At 41.3% G+C, this 18,081-nt stretch overlaps 1 protein-coding gene across 1 annotated transcript in view; it reads right to left on the minus strand.

The window, feature by feature from the left end:
* Positions 1-18,081, minus strand: part of ephb3a (eph receptor B3a) — a 61,005-nt gene that overhangs the window by 20,975 nt on the left and 21,949 nt on the right. Inside the window, exons 4-11 of the mRNA XM_041802790.1 lie at positions 16,335-16,490; positions 8,341-8,676; positions 7,547-7,671; positions 5,531-5,687; positions 5,216-5,324; positions 4,902-4,954; positions 2,241-2,363; positions 1,329-1,576 (exon numbers count right to left, since the gene is read on the minus strand). Of these exons, the coding sequence (XP_041658724.1) occupies positions 1,329-1,576; positions 2,241-2,363; positions 4,902-4,954; positions 5,216-5,324; positions 5,531-5,687; positions 7,547-7,671; positions 8,341-8,676; positions 16,335-16,490 (1,307 nt within the window). The remainder of the gene's footprint in view (positions 1-1,328; positions 1,577-2,240; positions 2,364-4,901; positions 4,955-5,215; positions 5,325-5,530; positions 5,688-7,546; positions 7,672-8,340; positions 8,677-16,334; positions 16,491-18,081) is intronic.

An 18,081-nucleotide genomic window follows, 5' to 3' on the forward strand; every position in this document is an offset into this window, starting at 1 on the left:
ATTAAATTCATATTAAAACATTTTTTAATTCAAGCACAAATTACTGTTTTTCTTGTTATTATTGTATTTGGTTGATTAAAATGCTATAATTATGCTTAAAAGGATTACTTTGAGCACATTTTATTTAGCTTTTTAACTTCAAATAATTCCGAGCCCCTCAACACTCAGACTGGAGCCGATGCTACAATTATACTTCTTTATATAAAAAAAGAGGATGTGTTGTGAATCAGGAATTGGTTTGAATCGAAAATCAGTTCTGAATCAAGTTGTGAGACACTTAAAGATTTGCATCTCTACTCTTTAACATCCTTTTCTAAGCGTGTTAAATAAGTTATTGTTCCCTTGAAATTAAGTCTCCCCTCACTGAAACAGATCAAGGCAGTGGAATAACACATTAGTGACAATGGAGTCAGCAACGTTAGGTACTTTGTTTGAGAAACCTTTATCAGCATCAGCTGAAATGTGTCTCCTTTTGAATCTCAGGCATAATGGTCTCAGTAAAGCATTTTCTCTTCAATTGTTAAACTCTTTCACATTTGATTTTAAGAACTTAGCAATTCATGGCTATAGAGATATGAAAGACATACAAAAAAAAGACAGGCAAGATATGTAACCAAGGTCTACAGTCAAGGCGACCCAGAATTATAGCATCTACCCTCCTAACAAAGAGATAAACAAGCCTGCTTCTTTCAGTGATGATCCAAAAATTCTCAACCTCCTAACAATCAGCTGCACAACACTTAACAACCAGCAGAAAGCCATCGATCCATCAAACGCATTAAACAACCTCATCCAGCAGAACATTTACAGTAAGTGGACTTTTTCACAGCACAGCCACGCAAGAAAACACGTTGACTGGATGTAAATGACATGTAATGGCCCCCACGCAGCTGGAAATGTACTGTGTGACACCTCATTTCTCACCTCGCCTTTGTTCAGCAGTTTGTGTAGGTGGAGGTGGTCTGTAACAAACCCTGATCAGTAATGTATTCTGCAGTTGCACAAAGACTCTCTAATACAGAGCCGCGAACGCATCCAAAGGTCTGCTGTGTGACAGTTTTCCACCAGGAGTTTGAGCGTTGCAAAGCCTGTCAGCATCAGTCAGTCACGTCAGGCAGAGACACTATGCCTGTCTGCAGGCGTTATATTGCACATTTAATCTCTATCACTCAGCAAGCGAGCGCCTCGGGGTGTTTTACAGAGAGTAAAACATTCCGATAACCCAGAGGTGTCGTGAATGACTGTCTGCGTGTGTGCTTTGATACAAACAGAAAGTAATCTTCTCTGTCAGAGGTGTCGCCGCGGCACACGCCTCTCGCCAGGCTTACCCTGAGGAAAGAATCCAGCGCTCCGTTCTCCATGAACTCTGTGATGATGAGGACGGGGCAGCTCCTAGTCAGGACGCCCTCCAGCCGGATCACATTTGGGTGGTCAAACTGGCCCATAATGGAAGCCTCTGCAAGGAAGTCCCGCCTCTGACGCTCGGTGTAGCCAGCCTTCAGTGTCTTGATCGCCACGACTATCTCTCTGCGGCTGGCCTGTTTGAGACGTCCGCGACACACCTCGCCAAACTCACCTGAATTGAAAGAAAATGGCGGGGGAGGGAGGGGATAGGAGGAAGGGGGTGAGGGTGATGGGGCAAAAGGGGGCGAGTGAGAGGAGGGGTGGAGGGAAAGTGCAGGGAACGTTACTGGTTGGATTCAGGAGTGAAGGAGCTGAATTTGAGAGAGTCGAGGGTCGGCTTCAGCTGCAGGAGAGGACTTGAGAAGAGGAGGGGAGATCAGAGGTCAAAAATGTTGGGGAGAGAGGGAGTGGCAGGGATCGGTCGAGTGTGCAACCTGGGAGCGGTGAAAGGAGACAGAGGATAGGCGAGGAGTTTTGGGGGTCTGTATGTGGTGCCTGAGTGTTTTCAAGGAAGAGAGAGAGAGAGAGAAAGAGAGAGAGAGAGAGGGAGGGTTGGACGAGCAGGACCACACTGTCATTTTAAGGTGAAGTTAGGACACAACATGCCGCTGGAGACAGAAAGAAAGAGAAAAAATGGACTCAAGGGAGAAGAGCGAGCGAGAAGATTTTCACTTCAATCCTTCCCACCGGCAGCTCTCATGCACACTCTGAATCCTAGAGAGGGACTTTCTTACAGAACAAACCTCGAGGCTTGATGGCACACTCTTGTTCCAATAAATGATTAATAAACCTGAATCTTCTCAGCCCTCGTGGACAAAAACAACCACGCTGTTTACCTGCACCGATGACTTCTTCTATTTTCACACAGGAGATGTCGATCTCTTTGGCAAACTCGTGAACGGCGTCATTGGGGTCCTCATAGGTGAAGGGGTCAATGTAGACTTTGACCCCTGGAGAAACTGAACAGAAGAAAAAGTCACAGAGAAGTTAGCAGGCAGGCCTACATCACAGGCTTATAGTGCCTATAAAAAGTATTCACCCCCTCAGATGTTTCAACCTGTAAGTGATCTTTATAAATCAATCATGGTCAATATAATTTGTCTTTATTGGCATAAAATAACACAAAAAAACTACAAACTTACAAAGTAATTTCAATTAAACAAAAATATGCAAGGTAAAATAAGTGCAGAGGTCCAGCCAATTGGTGCTAGTAGTCTCACAGTTAATGAAATGAGGATCAAGTGAGTGCAGTGAATGTGGCTCAAGTAATGTAGTATAAAGACATCTGTGTCTGGAAGGCCCAGTTACTAGTTAATTAGTATTCCTGGTTACCATTACACCATGAAGACAAAAGAACACGCCAAGCAACTCAGAGGACAGGTTGTTAAAAAGAATAAGTATGTGGGTGGATACAAAAAAATGCCAAGGCACTAAACATCCCCTGGAGTTCAGTTAAATCCATCATCAATAAACGGAAGGATGTATAAATCTGCCTAGGTCAGGCCGCCTCACTAACTGAGTGACCGTGCAAGAAGGAGACTAGTGGGAGAGGCCAACAAGATACCTATGACAACTCTGAAGGAGTTACAAGCTTCAGCAGCTGAGATGAGAGAGACTCTTCACCTGTCAAAGCTATGAGAGACTGGCAAAGAGAAAGCTACTGCTGTAAAAAACTCATATTAAATCTTGACTACTGTACGCCTAAAGGCATGTAAAAGACTCCATGGTGAAGTGGAAAAAGTTCTTTGGTCTGATGAGACCAAAATGCTTCTTTTTGGACATAATATTTGGCTGACACCAAACACTACATATCACTACAAGCACACCATCCCCACTGTGAATCATCATCATGCTGTGGGGATGCTTCTTGGCAGCCGGCACTGGGATGCTTGTACGGGTATACATTTTTCAAGTTTGGAGTAACTAGTTTTCTCCTTTCATATTCTACAATGTATTTTAATGAACTATGTTCAGTAAAATATACATTTTCTTGAGTAAGGAGATGCTTAAGTGTTGGTCCTATTAATTCTGCCAGGTATTTGAGGATTAACTTTTCATCTTTATTGTATAAGAAAGGAAGGGCCTAGCCTGCTAGCACATCTATACCAACCATTCCTGTTTCTGATGAGTAAGCTTGTTAGCTTAGCTTAACATAAAGACTGACTTGGGCAAAACAGATGGCACAGAGCAACTATCTAACTACCATGTAATGATGCTCCCAGGCAACAGTTTCCTTGACCATTCTAGAGGAAAAAGTCCTAAGAAAATAGTCAAATTCCTTACAGGGTCATTGTGTCGGGGTATAATGTAAGCCTGAAATGCTGTGTAGAGTGTGGCTAACATTAGCAGTTAGCTCCATTAGCCACCGTTTTTTTTTTGCAGACTAATACTGTGCTTAATGTGGTTACTCATAGTAAGTAAACATGAGTATAACCCTCAACAGCTTACATACAACTTTACTTTCATTTTCTAGATTAAAAAAAAGGTCATATCGCGCTGTTCCTATGACATGCTAACCCTTAAGCTTCTCATGTTTACATCTGGCGAAGTGCTGAGGAAAGCTCTGGCAGGAAGTCAGCAGCCACCACTTGAAGCTACAAAAGAGTATAAAAGAATATATGACTGGGATTTCTGCCTGTGTTTATAAAAAATGATAGGTAACTAGTTTAATCGACTTCTAAATCACAAGTACTGGCTAATTTGCCATATGAATCTAACCGTTTAGCCAGCTAACTGCATGCATTCCTAATACTAGTGTTATTGTTTTCCTGTTCTTCCCTGCTGAAGCTAAAGTGTAAAAATGCCGCTTTGTGCTTCATGGGGTGTAGTTGGACTGCAGCCTCACACTGAAATTATGACCTTGTTTTCCTACAAAGTCCATCACTGAGAATCTGGGGGTAGTTTTCACAGATTTATTACATGTTGGAAGGAGTTGGGCTACCTTGCTCCAAGTCTGCATGTTAAATTCAGCTAAGTTATGCTGCCTGTGTCCTTGGCCTTGTAGGAGATAGGCGTTTTCTTACAGCCAGAGAGTAAATTAAAGGAATATCTCAGCAGAAACTCCACGTACTGATTAATTGCCACTCATTATCGAAACATTTGTTGACTTTTTATCTAAAGTCACATGTGATGTGTCTGATCTTTATTAATTTTGTTTCTAACTTCATTAGTTTAATGATCGGGGTCATTGCTTATTAATGAACAGAAAACGTGGACTGTAAGGAACACAGACTAAAGCATGTGGGGGATTTTATCTTGTGACAACCCCCTTCCCACATACACAAAAAGAACTGTATCTTACAGTAAAGCTCACATACAAAGAGGAGTACATGCATAACAAGATACAGACAGAATGCTAAGGATTTCCTCTGTGCTAATAGGGAAATGGTCCTGCTTCAATCAGGTGATTGGATAATTGATTAAATCAGGTGGATAACTGCAATAGCATGACCAAAGGAACACAGGAGCAACAGTTCCCAGGGTATACACTAACTTACTGTATTGCTGCAGTTTCTCTGTGTACTCCAGCTCTGAGCCGCTGCGCTGCTTCCTGTAAACAAGATGCACATAAACAAAGTCACATTCACATAATCAGACCATTTCAGGTACTGTGAATAAAACATCCGTTTGGTCTGAAACTCGCAGTAGAGGTCTGTGTTTTTTCTTTCTGCAGAGCATCTTTTTGAAGCTAAAGGGTTAGTATGCACCCTTTGAAAGCATGTTAAAATTTAATGAGCCTCTTTGTTCAGGCTCTAACTAACAAAATGAAACATGTACTTCAGGCTGTCAGCAATAAATATCAAACACTTACTTAAGGCAGACCACAGCGATAACCACCATGGCTACAATAACCACCAGACCCGCGGAGGCAGAGCCGACAATGAGGGGCAGCTGGTCCTGCACCGACTTCTGAGGGTCACCTGGACAACATAACATGCGGACACACATGAGTAAATAACACCAGAAACACCGCCTGAGAGATTAAAGGTTGGCCTGTGCTGCAAGTGTAATGGCTACTAATTAAGGCAGCCATAAAAACCATCGGCTGTAACCCTCATTATGAAAGCTAAAGCTAAAGGCGGTAGATTAAAAAGATCAGAATTAAAGCAGGAGAGTTTGTCCGTACTGTGGAGGCTGGTGCTGAAGTCCATTGGGTTGCTGTAGCGTCCGTACCCAGCCACAGTGCGAGCTCTGACCTGTACCACGTAGGGTGTAGCAGCCTTCAGACCCTCCACTTTAGCAGAGCTGTGCTGGGATGTAACTGTGTGGGACATCACCTGGCCCTGAGGTGAAACACAGCATCAATAACTCTTCTACCATGATAATTCTACTTCTGTTAGAATGGGCATGGTGACAGTTCATAAAAAAAAGTGCTGTTATGGTGAATATTTGCACCACTGTGAGAAAGTGAGCAACTAGATGCAAAAAGACATTTTTGTTATAGATGTTAAAATATTTTGTCATGATTCTTACACAGAGAATTTGCAGATATGTGATAAAAGAAGATAATTATTGTCCTTGTAATATAAACTCTATTTCATTCTTCATAGTGTTTTGGACATCAGAAACTACAATGAAATTCATTGTAAAAATCTTCATGACTATATTTAAGAAGACAGAACCATGAAAATCTCCTGTAGACTTTTAATAATAACAGTTATTTTAACATGAATCAAAACGAAAGTGTCCTCTCTTTGGCTGACATGAACGAGGGGTATGGGTTATTTTAAGGGGTACTTTGATGCTCAAAGCTAATGGTGTATTCCATTCAGAGGTGGATCAAATTCAGGGTTTGTCAGTCAGTAGTAAGCCTCAAGATGAAATTCAAATTTTAAGAAAAGACAGGCAAGTTTTAAGTCGAATCCAAAATCTTACACTTTGAATTTAGAGCCCTAAACAACTCATAAACACAGTTCACATAATGAGTTACCTTTCCCTTTAGTGTCAGATAACTAAACTACAACACTGTAGTTTCCAGCTTCACCTATTCAGTTATTCAGCTATTAAGTTAACACTGTCTGGAGCATTATCTCAACAAACATTAGCCTTACCTCATATCTCTGTGCAACTTCAAATGTTGAAAAAAATGATTGGTTGAATTAAATTATTCTGGCACTTTTTGATAACATGCACAGGTTTAAATCTCAAGTATTTTCAAGTCAAAGGTCATAATCGCAGGGCTAACATATAGAGACAGACAACCAGGCACACTCACATTACCACCTACGGCTAATTTAGAGAGATCAGTTAACCTAATGAGCTGATTTGTGGTAGGAGGAAGCCGGAGTATCCGGAGAGAACCTACGCATGCACAGGGTGAACATGCAAACTCCACACCAGGGACCTTCTTGCTGTGAGGCAACAGCTCTAACCCCTGTGCTGCCGTGCAGCCCAGCAAACTGTTAAGTCAGCTTTATTAAATGTTTCATAGTTAGGTTTTGCAGGTCAGGTTTTTAACTTTTGGTAGCCTAACCTTAAGCTTAACTCTTACCCTAGCCCTAACCAGAAGTTTAATCTGACTTTATTTTGAAAGTTTAAGCATGTATTCCTGGTCTGACACCTGGTCTGCAAGGGGTGTCTAAGATCTGCAGTCTGCAGCCAGACCCCTCTCAGATTTTTAGCTTTTGAAAATAATAAAGCACAGATTTTGTTGACCAAACTTTACATCCACCAGAAATAAAAACACCTATATAACAGTTCTTTTATGCCACTAGATGTCAAATAAATCCAGGTTCAATGTGGTCCACTGTCAATCAAGCAAATGCATTTGTTTGTCAAAGCTGTATCACTGAAACCAAGGAACAGTTTCAATCTCCAGTCTGAAGAGCATGCAAGGATTTGTGAGTCTATGTTTTTACCATAAAGTCTGAAAAACACATATCATACCTATGGCTTGATAAGGTAATGTGATCCAAGCACTGAAGCAACATTTACATCAGCAATTTCTGAGTCTGACTTGCACATACTCTCCAACAACAGACATTTCTAAACTAAACCAATCCCCAAAACACATCATATTTCAGTGTTACATTTTCTGCACTCCCAAAAAGGCTCCTTTAGATACAGGGTTAGAAAAGTTCAGATTCTATAAGGCATTCACTGCGACCTAGATAGATGTAACAGCCAAAAAGTAAGAGCTTACCCTCTCATGGTATTTAATTTCATAATCGAGGATGACCCCATTTGGTTTCTCAGGCGGCAGCCATGACAGGCTGAGAGTGTCTGAGGTGGAGCGCATCAGATGGACGGTGGGCACGGCTGAAGGTGCTGCAGTGAGACATCAGAGAGGACACGGGTTACTTTTTAAGTCACTTCAGAAGTCACAAACCATCAAAGAAAGATAATGTTATTCAAAAGCCTTCAACTTGAAAAATGGACCATGTTTCACCTTCAGCGTTCTGCAGTTTATTGATTAGTGAGGCCTGAAAGTGACTCAATTGACAGTCATTGTCTTAGGTCCATAAAGCCCAGAAAGCTGGATTAAGTGCAGGTTAACTGGGAGAGTAATTACAGTCCGTGGAAAGGTGCTGAGCAGTTTTGGTGATGATGACGCTGCAGTTATTATGAGGAGGTGTTGAGAGGTGACATTGTCAGAGACGGTTGACAGAGTGCTGAGTGCTGACAGCAGAGATATAAAATATATTTATGATTTAATCTTCCCTTCTTATAATTCCTTTAGAAAATCTCTGTCTGGGTTTTTTTCCCCTTTGTGTCACTCTCTCTCTCTCTCTCTCTGAACTTGTTCAACAGTGTTTACTGTGAGTGTTAACACTGCTCTGGATACTAAAAGTCATTAATACACTCATTGACATTGACTGAACGCGGGATCCACTAACCAGCCTGCTCCATCGTGATGTTAAGTGGTATTGATCCCAGCTGCCCTAAGAATTAACTCAGTTTGTGGACACATTAAGTGTCACTGACTGTTCTACTAACCAGCTTGGTTGGTGGTGATGTTGACCGTTGAGTAGCTGGGCGAGATGGGGTTTTTCCCGGAGACCCCGTTGACCGCCTGCACCTCGAAGCTGTAGCGGGTGTGAGCCTGCAGGTTCCTCACCACCACCTTCCTCTGCCTCAGCCCCAGGCGGCGAGGCGCGATGTCCACATTGTCGTCGCAGCGCGTGCAGGGGCTCCGGTCTCGCAGGCATTTCTTGCACACCACGTTGTAGACGAGGTCGCTCCTTCCGCCCGTGTCTTCAGGCTCGTCCCACTCTAAGGACAGCGAGGTCTCGTTCACGCTGGAGATGACGTTGCGAGGCCTTGAGGGGATCGCTGCACAAACAAAGACAAATGTAGGTGTTGAATAGGTGGGCAGGAGGAAGAAAATATAGAGCAGAGGCTTTAGTCATGCTCGCTATGCTGTGCTCATGTTATCTTTGAAGAATGGTGCATTAACCCTAAAGAGGCTAGAAATCCAAACACACTAGAAAAATCATGAGCTGTCAATCTGACTGCTATATCACACACTCTGATGGAAAATCAATACTAACAGACGTACATAAATGAATTTAAAAAAAAAATGAAATTACACAATGTAGACACTCTCAAAACATGAAAATAACAACTGGTTGTATCTGATTTGACAGTGAAACATTAAATTTTGATCCCCTTTTAAGGTTAAATAATCATATACAAGTCTCATGAGCAAACTGTCTATAGAAAATATATATTTTGGGGATAGAACTGTTGTGCTGATCACTGGAAAGTTAGTGGACTTTGCTCTCCCAATAGAAGAGCAAATGCTCAGATTTCACGTCATTAATGGATGCAGCACTGATTATGTCACACTACAAGAACTTAACGTTTGACAATAAGCTGCAACACTGCAGGCTTCCCAAAATCTGGCTGAATGTGTGTAGTCTGAGGCAGCCTTAAAATAAAAAAGTAAAAGAAACTTGCAACCCTGTTGCTAAAATGCCAGCAGTATAAAAATATTCAAAGCTTGAAAATGAAAGCAATCCATCAGCATCTGAAACGTGGCTGTTTCGTGAGGTGGTAGCAGTAGGGCTGTGTTCGATACTACCAATCTGATCTGATATATCTTAACAAAAAGCAACAGAATACGGTGATTTCACTACAACAGAGGTGATGTCTGCTACACTGATGCAACATAAATACCATCAACAGAGCAATAAGGCAAAAAGAGATAAAAGAAAAGGCGACTGAGTTGCTGGTTTCCTAAACAAGAACCTTTGCCTCATTTTAAGGTATCAGTGGGGAATTAAATCAGAGTGAGGGAGGAAAAGTTCTGTAGCAGCACCGGCTGAACTTAAGAAATGTCACTGTGATTACAAGAGTGGCTTGTATTTGATATTCAGGTTTTACTTCAATGTTATTAAGTGTTTTGGTTGATGTCTCAGATTAAGCTGCTACATTTTAACAGGGATTGTTTTGAATCTGTCTGATTCATTTGTTTCTGATTTTATGCCTTTTCAAGTCAAACTGTTAAACCCACTCTAAGGTGGAGTTGTTTTGAATTCAATTTTTGAGTTCAGTTTTTGTTGTGACTAATATAGTCAAGCTAATTATACCACTAAAAATGGGACTGTTGTATTTCAAATAAATTTATTAAAATTATTTGTTATTATAACTGAAGCTGTTTATTCCACTTTTAAGTGGAACTGAGGTTATTTGAGTTCATTTTTTGAATTCATGTTTTGTTGACTGGTCAGGTCTTTCAGCTGTTTTGACCACTTAAAAGTGGATTTATGATTCTTGTCTGATTTAATTCAAACACTGCAGAAAATTGTTTTTCTGGTTTTTCAACATAACTGTACTAAGTGAAATGGAATAAACTTCAGACATCTGGTAAAAAAAAACCAAAACCTTAAAACTCTAATCTAGGCAAATATGAGAATCAGATCAGGACTTGGAATCGGTAGACATACAGTAAAAATCTGGTCAGGATCAGAGGCCAAAAATACTGATAATACTGAAATCCCCTTAAAATAATGGGCTTTAATGTTTAAATCATGAGGTTATTTGGTTTATACCAACCAAGATGAAATGTTTGATGATAGCCAAAATGGTGTTTTCTGACGTGTCTTCTCCTAATACCAGCTGGAGAGAGGAGATGTCCCTGTAACTTGTTATTTAAACCAGCCCTTGATCAGCACCACAGAGCGGCATATTCATCCTGACTAGTAAAAGTCTGAGACCTCCTCAGCCTGGTTCAATTAAACTACTGGACACCGACAGTTGGTCTGGGGTGATGATGGCTTGGTGGTAGGTTTCTCATCCTTGCTTCCAATTCTATCCACTGTCCTCCCCCTTTAATAAAGGCATTAAAAACCCAAAAATATGTCTTTAAAAAAATTAGGTCCAATAAGCACTGCAGAAAAATATATCAAAATTTAAGTGCAGCAAAATGTGTGAAGTCAAAATGACTGCCTGTGGTTTGTCTAGGTAGCTGTGATCATATTTTCTTTGCCTTTTGTGCGATTTAATTGAGCAAAATTATCCATATTACAAAAGTAAAAACAGTCAAAATGATTGCCGCTGGTCTTTCTAATGTTGATGTAATATCTCTCTAGGGAGCGAACAACACTGGGTACTTCTTGTACAGAATCTAATACATTTGCATGAAAAAACTTTTAAATTGCTTCACATGCTCCCAACAAATCCTTTAGATGGAGAAAAGTTCAAAAAGGCATGTAAGACCATTATGATGAGGAAAAATCCTTCTCGGTGCTGACAAATAAATCAACATATTCAAAAACAGCAGGATAAATGCAGCTTGTTATGCAGCAGTGTTCATCACTAAGTAATGTTCCTTTATGAAAAGCACAATCCCACACAGCTCTGCAGTGAAACCCTCCTCCATTCTTATGTATGTGTAACCCCTCGTAGTGCTGCTGGGACTTAATCCACGCTTGATAGGAATTCATGTTCTTGTATCAGTAAAAGCTAAGTCCTCCATGTTTCTATAGGCAGTGTTGCGTATTGAACGGAGAGGGTTTGAAACCTGGATAAAGAGTGATAACCACAGAGGGGGGCAACAAAGATGTTTTTTTCATTTTTTTTATCCTATTTCAGTGAGAGAAGACAGAGTGCTCTGACTCTGAGCTTCCAGCTGCAGCCAGTCTAACCTGTGTCAAAGCTGAGAGAGAGAGAGAGAGAGAGAGAGAGAGAGAGAGAGAGGGGAAGACTCAGGCCGTCAGCTCACATCGGCCAAAACTGCCAGTCCTCTGAGTTCAGCTTGCCCTGAGCTGCATTTCACTCGTCCTGTCCTTCCTAATTAGGCCTGCACAGTTCAGAGTGGAGGCTCTTCTAATTGGACACCCGTCTAAAACACACGCTGAGCCCAAGCTGCCGGCCATTGACTGGCTGAGCCGCTCTTGTGCAACACAGCGCTCCGAACACAAAGCACAGGCTGCCTGGCACAAACTCTGACAGACCGCAGGGACAGAGCTGTCACGCCTGTGTGTGTTTGTGTCGGTGTGTGTTTTTGTTGGAGGTGGTGCTCGTGTCCCTTCCCGCCTGTCTGCGTACGCTGGTCAGCGTCCACAGTGTTCCTGTGACAAGGATCTGGGGAAGACAGTTGCGGTCCGTGTGTGTCATTTAACGCGGCGAAAGGCCCCTGGGGGGTGATTTTACACGGTCAAGGCAGCACATGTCGCTCTCCATCAGCACGACGGCTGGGACTTCTCTCTCATGCAGAACAAGCACAGACGCTGCAGCCAGCATCAGACACCATGAGTTTGAAATGCAGCTGCAGATTTCTGACAGAGTTATGGGTCCTATGCAGTTCTTTAAGAGAGAATATCTACAATCATGCTGCAGCTTTAGTGCAGAACTTTCTTTTTTAGGATGACCATAATCTGCTTATTCTAAACAACCTTTAAGCCTCACGTTTGTATGTGACAGACATTTCCACCATGCACCTTACAAGAGAAAGAGCTCACTTACATGAAGAAAGAGGCGTTTTTCCTCTTTCCACAAGAGGAAATAGAGCCTTATAAGTGACTCGAGACATCTGTCCCTTCATAACATTGAACATTTGGGAGGACCAATTATGTTGTTAAGTTTGTGTCTCACTCTGAAAGTGGGAACTCAAACCACAGATGGGATTAAAGGCAAAGAGCACTGACTAACAATGTCCGAGCCCCAGTTGGTTAACTGTGAAGTGATTTTAGTTTTTTGTTTGGTATTTAGACGGTTGATACTGCATCAATCAAACAACAAGAGAACAAGTAATGTAAAAGATGTCATCACAGCAGAGCCAGTTACACGATCTAAACCACAATATTTCTCAGTCACTTTGAGGCAGAAAAGTTAAGACCACAACACGGACATATCTGCTTCCAAACTGATTCACCTTCTTTAAGTTCTGTCTTTGGTTTTTACCAAATGATGAGGGAAATATCTGACTCTTTAGCTGCTAAAAGCTCCAACATGTTAGCAGGTTTCTGCTCACGGTAGAGCACCTGGAGAGCTGTGTTAGAATTGTTTTTCCTGGAAGTATCTGTAGACTATGACTTACCCTGTGATATGACTGCAACATGAGAGAATCTAAACAGTGTTGCTGGTAAAATTTGCTCAGATAAGCAAAGTGAACCAAGAGATTAAAGGGATACTTCAACATTTTGGCAAATTCGCCCATTGCCATAACTTTTCCACGAGAGCGTTTTGGAGTTGTTGGATTGTGTATTTGATGAGTTTGATGAGGGAAAGTAAAAAATTCCGTCTGCGTCCATAGCGTTAGCTGTGCAGCTGGTGTATTGGTCCCCCCAGATCTAGAAACAGCTTGCACTGACAACTAAAGGAAACAAACCTATTGCTAAGACTATAGGAATTATGGCAATGGGCAAATTTGCCAAAATGTTGAAGTATCCCTTTATAACCTCAGTAAGTAAAACACTACTAATAACCACTTTCACATGCTTTGATAACATCTGTTTAAATTACCAGACACATTTTTGGTCATATATGTTTGAGTTAACCAAAATTTGCCAGTTAAGGAGGTAGCTGGCTGGCATCTTGGGGCATGTGTGGGTTCATAAAGAATGGACAAAGATCTGCCAAATCTTTTTAAAGCTCTTTTTTTACACTTTTCAATAGTTAGTGTTTTAGATAGTCAAATTTTGACTCAGTCAAAAATGTTTGCAATGTGGTTAATCAATGAATGTAACTGCCAGACTTTATTTATGAATAAAGTTTAATTTAGATACAAATCTAAAACTGGAAATGCATTTTACCAGCACATTACGCCATATCCTTTCTGAGCGTTACGGCGTAAGATTGGCCATCAGAATGGTATGGTCTGCAGCCAGACCCTTCTCTCATGGTAGGGCCACTTTTATGTAGGGATGGAGATTGAAACCAGGGTCCATAAGGCAAATAGATGATCATTTTAAGGATTTTATGGAGGCCTGTACAATTTCAGAGGCCCTGGTCAGCTATGGCTACCACTAGCTCCACCCTGAAACACCACAGATACTGCTATTTGCTGCCATAAGCCATTAGGGCATTATAAATAAAGATACCAAGAAATTCTTCTTACCATTTTTTTTTTAATTTGTTACGGGCTAAACATAAATTAACCATTGGCCATAATTGGCCCCCATACCATAGTTTGAACACCCCTACATTAGTTTATTGTTTTATTATTATTTAAGACATTCATACTCATTTTCAGTTTGTACAGTTTGTGCGGCTCTCTCTGTCTCTCTCTGTCTCCAGCTTACAGTTTATCAATCTGGTATTAAATCTGGCTAACCACCTGTGCTGGGATGTGAACACTTTCTGAGGCTTTTGGGGGGTAAGAATTTGGGAATAAAAACTGAAGTTAACTTGGGTATAATGTTATATCACAAAAAACTTTTCAAACAATCTAACAAATGTTGAGATAACCTCCTCATTAATCAGTTACAGTGTCTTCACTGTTTAGCCAACCTCTCATCAGCTGCTAATCCCCTCCTCTTTAATCATCTACTGCTGCTGTTTTTTCTCTCAGCTCTCCGTTCCACATCTGCAGCTGTCCATCTATCTGAACGGAGAGCACCAGGCAAAAGAATGCAATGCAATCCCATGATAGTGCACAAATCAAACACAAGACCAATGGCTTTACTTTCATTAGTTACCTTATTCTGAGAAATAATGAGGGTATAAACATCATACTGATTTGGAAAGAGAGGTTGTGTTTCTGATTTACCATCTCTCCTCATGCTCTTACTGACAGCAGCAGAGAGAACAGAGAAGACGGTGTTATGCTAGCCTGAATCTCATTTCCTGACCTGATATTCATATTTAAACAAATATCTCTGCACTGATCAGTACAATACTTTTAAATAAGAAACTTTCTGTTCAGATGGCAGAGGTGCTTGAGACTTTTAGGTCAACATGTTCATGGTCCATGAACAAAAGGCAGAGGCTGCTCTTTGTTCATGGCGGCCACCTTGAGAATAAAGTGCTGTGGGAAACACTGAGGTCTCATACTTAATGCCAGTATAAGTAAAATGACATGCCTCTCAAGGGAAGGTTTAGAAAGTATTCAGATTTTGACTCAGGGGAAAAAGTGATTTAATGTGTCCAAAAAATAAAGCTCTGAAAATTAGTGCTTAAAATTCTGAAATGCATTTAAAGCTACTTTTGTTCCATTTTGGACCTTAACTTTTTGTTTAAATACAGACCTGCTTTTATTTTGAAAGAAAAAAAGGAACTTTGGGAAGATCAAAGATTATGGAATGAACTGAATCATGTAAAAAGGAACTTGTTATGGATTGAAAAGGACATAAGGGAACACAAAACGGGTCAATGTATGATAACACAAGGTACAGACGACTCCTGACTAAACCACCGAGCTGTTTGTGAGTTATTAAACAAATAACGTGGGTATGAACCAATGTCAGTAGCAGTAGTAATAGTATATGATCTGTTGTGTCAAATCAACGTAATGACTTATTATTGGACTGAGGATGTGACCTGTTGGTGAAACTCTGGTCTGATGATGTTAGCGTTTTGGGAGTGTTCCACCAAAATAAGGCATTAGAAATACATTGGCATCTGTATCGTGTGCTAAATTGTTTTTTTTGAACATTCGGCATTGCTCCTGTTTTTTAAAATCATGCTGATACGTCATATGGAAGAATGTAACATTGGTATGTTTTTTCTTCATACGGCTGTTCTACAGGGTGCAGGTAGCCTAGTGGTTGGGTTATGCCCTGAGTATGAATGCTACTGTAGTCTTAGCTGGCTGCTCAGGTTCAAATCCCACCTTCCTCACTCTCTCTCTCTGATTTCCTACTTTACCCAGTGTTCTACCAAATAAACCCCCCCCCCCCCCAAAAAAGGAATTAAAGAAATAAAGAAATGAGGAAATAAGGCCAATAAACTGCCTACTTAATTTATGTCCACTACTGCCTCCAAAAATGATCAGAAGTTTTAACCTTCGGTCTCATGGACTCATCATACTGTAGATAATACACACACTTGCTTTGTCTTTGGTAAAAGAGCTTGAAGTGATTTTGCTCCATCATCCTGGTCTGACCAGGATCACTTTAAACGTAAGAATTGAGTTTGAAGATTTTAAAGCAGGATTTAAGGATCATTTGACCAGTTAATGCAAAAGTGTTACTGATGAAGCTGTATTGCCTTCTGTCATTTTTTTCTTGTTTTTGGTTTGTTGTCTGTTCTTTGTGTGAAACTTTTTCAGCTGCTGTCTTGGCCTTGGACACCACTGAAAAGGAGATGTGTGTGTCTTATTGGAAAAAGGTTTAAAACCTATCATTTCTAAAAGCATAGTTCAGCCCAATAAAATAAAAAATAAAGAAATATCGTAGATATGTTCATTTCAGAGGGGGCCGTCATTGCAGCTGTGCTTATCATGATGTTAGATTGAATCTGGAGTTGATTTTCTACTGTATGTTTTTCAACTTTTAAAAAAAGGACCAAATACATTTTTTGAGTATGTGCAATGGAGGATGACTTACTGGTGCAGTCTGAGTCAGGAGGGTCGCTGTCAGCTCGGTAAAATCCACTCTGGCAAGGACAAATACTGGCTCCTCGTGCACTGGTGCGGCTGTTGGTCGGACAGGGCGAACAGGATCCCTCCCCGAATTTGGATTTGAAGGTCCCAGGAATGCAGGCTGCATGAACGGGTAGAGGAGATAAAAAGAGACAATGAGGAGAGAAAAACAAAAACAAACGCTAAGCTGTCACTTATCTAAAAGACAAGCTGCTGTCATATCTGCTGCAGAACAAAAACTGTACCTTTGAAGTACCTGTGATGCTCGATTTTTGTGTAGAAAGCGCAGATAAAACGTGAGAAATGGCACACACTTCAACATAAGGTCTTATCTATACATTTGCATCTGCTCTTTCCTTCTCACTCCCTCTTACAGGTGACATTAATCTCCCCTTAAAGAGACTTGGGTTGACAGCTAAGTTTCATGTTGAAGAGGAGGAGAAAGTAGGATAAAGATGAAGATAGACTGTTGACAGGAGATTGCTGTTGTCAAACAAACAGGGATGGAGAATGCTTTCAGAGACGAGGGATACACCCCAAACCCATCAATCAGTGTCTGTTGGGTCCAAAACCACAGCGCTGCATACAAACAAGGCATCCACATGCATTCAGAGCAGCTCCATAATAAGCCAATAAATCAATTCAAATGAAGGGACATCAGAGTGGACGTAAATTAGCCAAGGAGGGTTGTTAGGAAAATATACAAAACATATGGTAATCTTGCACGATGTGTCCAAACGATTAATTTGAATTCTAAAAGTGTCACGCCGAAGGTTGCCTGATATCGAGTCTTAAGGATAAACCAGCATAAGCCCGGACTAAAGACGGATTCAGATAAAGGGGATTAGCAGCAAAAAGGCCTGGATATATCTGCCTCCAGAGCCCCATGTTTTACTGTTTGCCACATTCCTAACTGGTGCTGTAAAAAGTGGGGTCTCTGGCAAACATCTGTCCTGTCAGCGTGAGGGCTCCTAAAATTCAGTGGAGAGAGAGAGAGGGAGCGATTAACCAGTTTAGGCTAAGTGGTCTTTCCGTTTGAACTCCCAACAATGGCACTTTGAGGAAAATCTGCACAGCAAATGGCTGCACATTGTAGCTCTAAAACCGTGCAATAAAAATCCAGCGATGATAAGATGCCTCTTTTTTTCCTCTAATAATTCACAAAGACCTTTCAGCTGTCCTCTCTGATCTGATTTTTGTCTCCTCTCTTCCACAGAGCATCATCGTTTTCTTTTATTTGTTTGTTTTCATTGCACCCTTTCAAAAGGACGCCCAATCCACCCGATATCTGCTTCAATCCTCTTCGCAGCGCAGGATGAGTCTCCTGTTTTGACTGTTTCCCTTCTTTCTATTGTCTCCTTCTCTCTCCCCCCCCCCGCCCCGCACAGCATTTGGCTGCAAGCATGGCGAGACTAGAGGTAAGAAATGAAACGTCTGAGTGATTAATGTTAGCGTGGCAGTGTTGGCTCATGTTGGTCTGAATGGTGTTAATGAGTGTGGCCGCCTGTAGATTAACTAACGGGAGGCCGCTGAGGAAATTACACTTCCTCATCGCAGCGGCTCGCTGAAGCCCCTGAGAGCTTTTTATCAGGCTTTGGCGGCAAGCTTTTAACCTTGAGCCGCCAAATGGCAACGAATGAGCTCTCCAGCGCATGTTCGACACTATTTCTCACGCCCAGGTGAAAGGAGGCTTCGTCTGTCTGTCTTTGACT

Source organism: Cheilinus undulatus, linkage group 13 (assembly GCF_018320785.1).
Source record: "Cheilinus undulatus linkage group 13, ASM1832078v1, whole genome shotgun sequence".
NCBI lineage: Eukaryota > Metazoa > Chordata > Actinopteri > Labriformes > Labridae > Cheilinus > Cheilinus undulatus.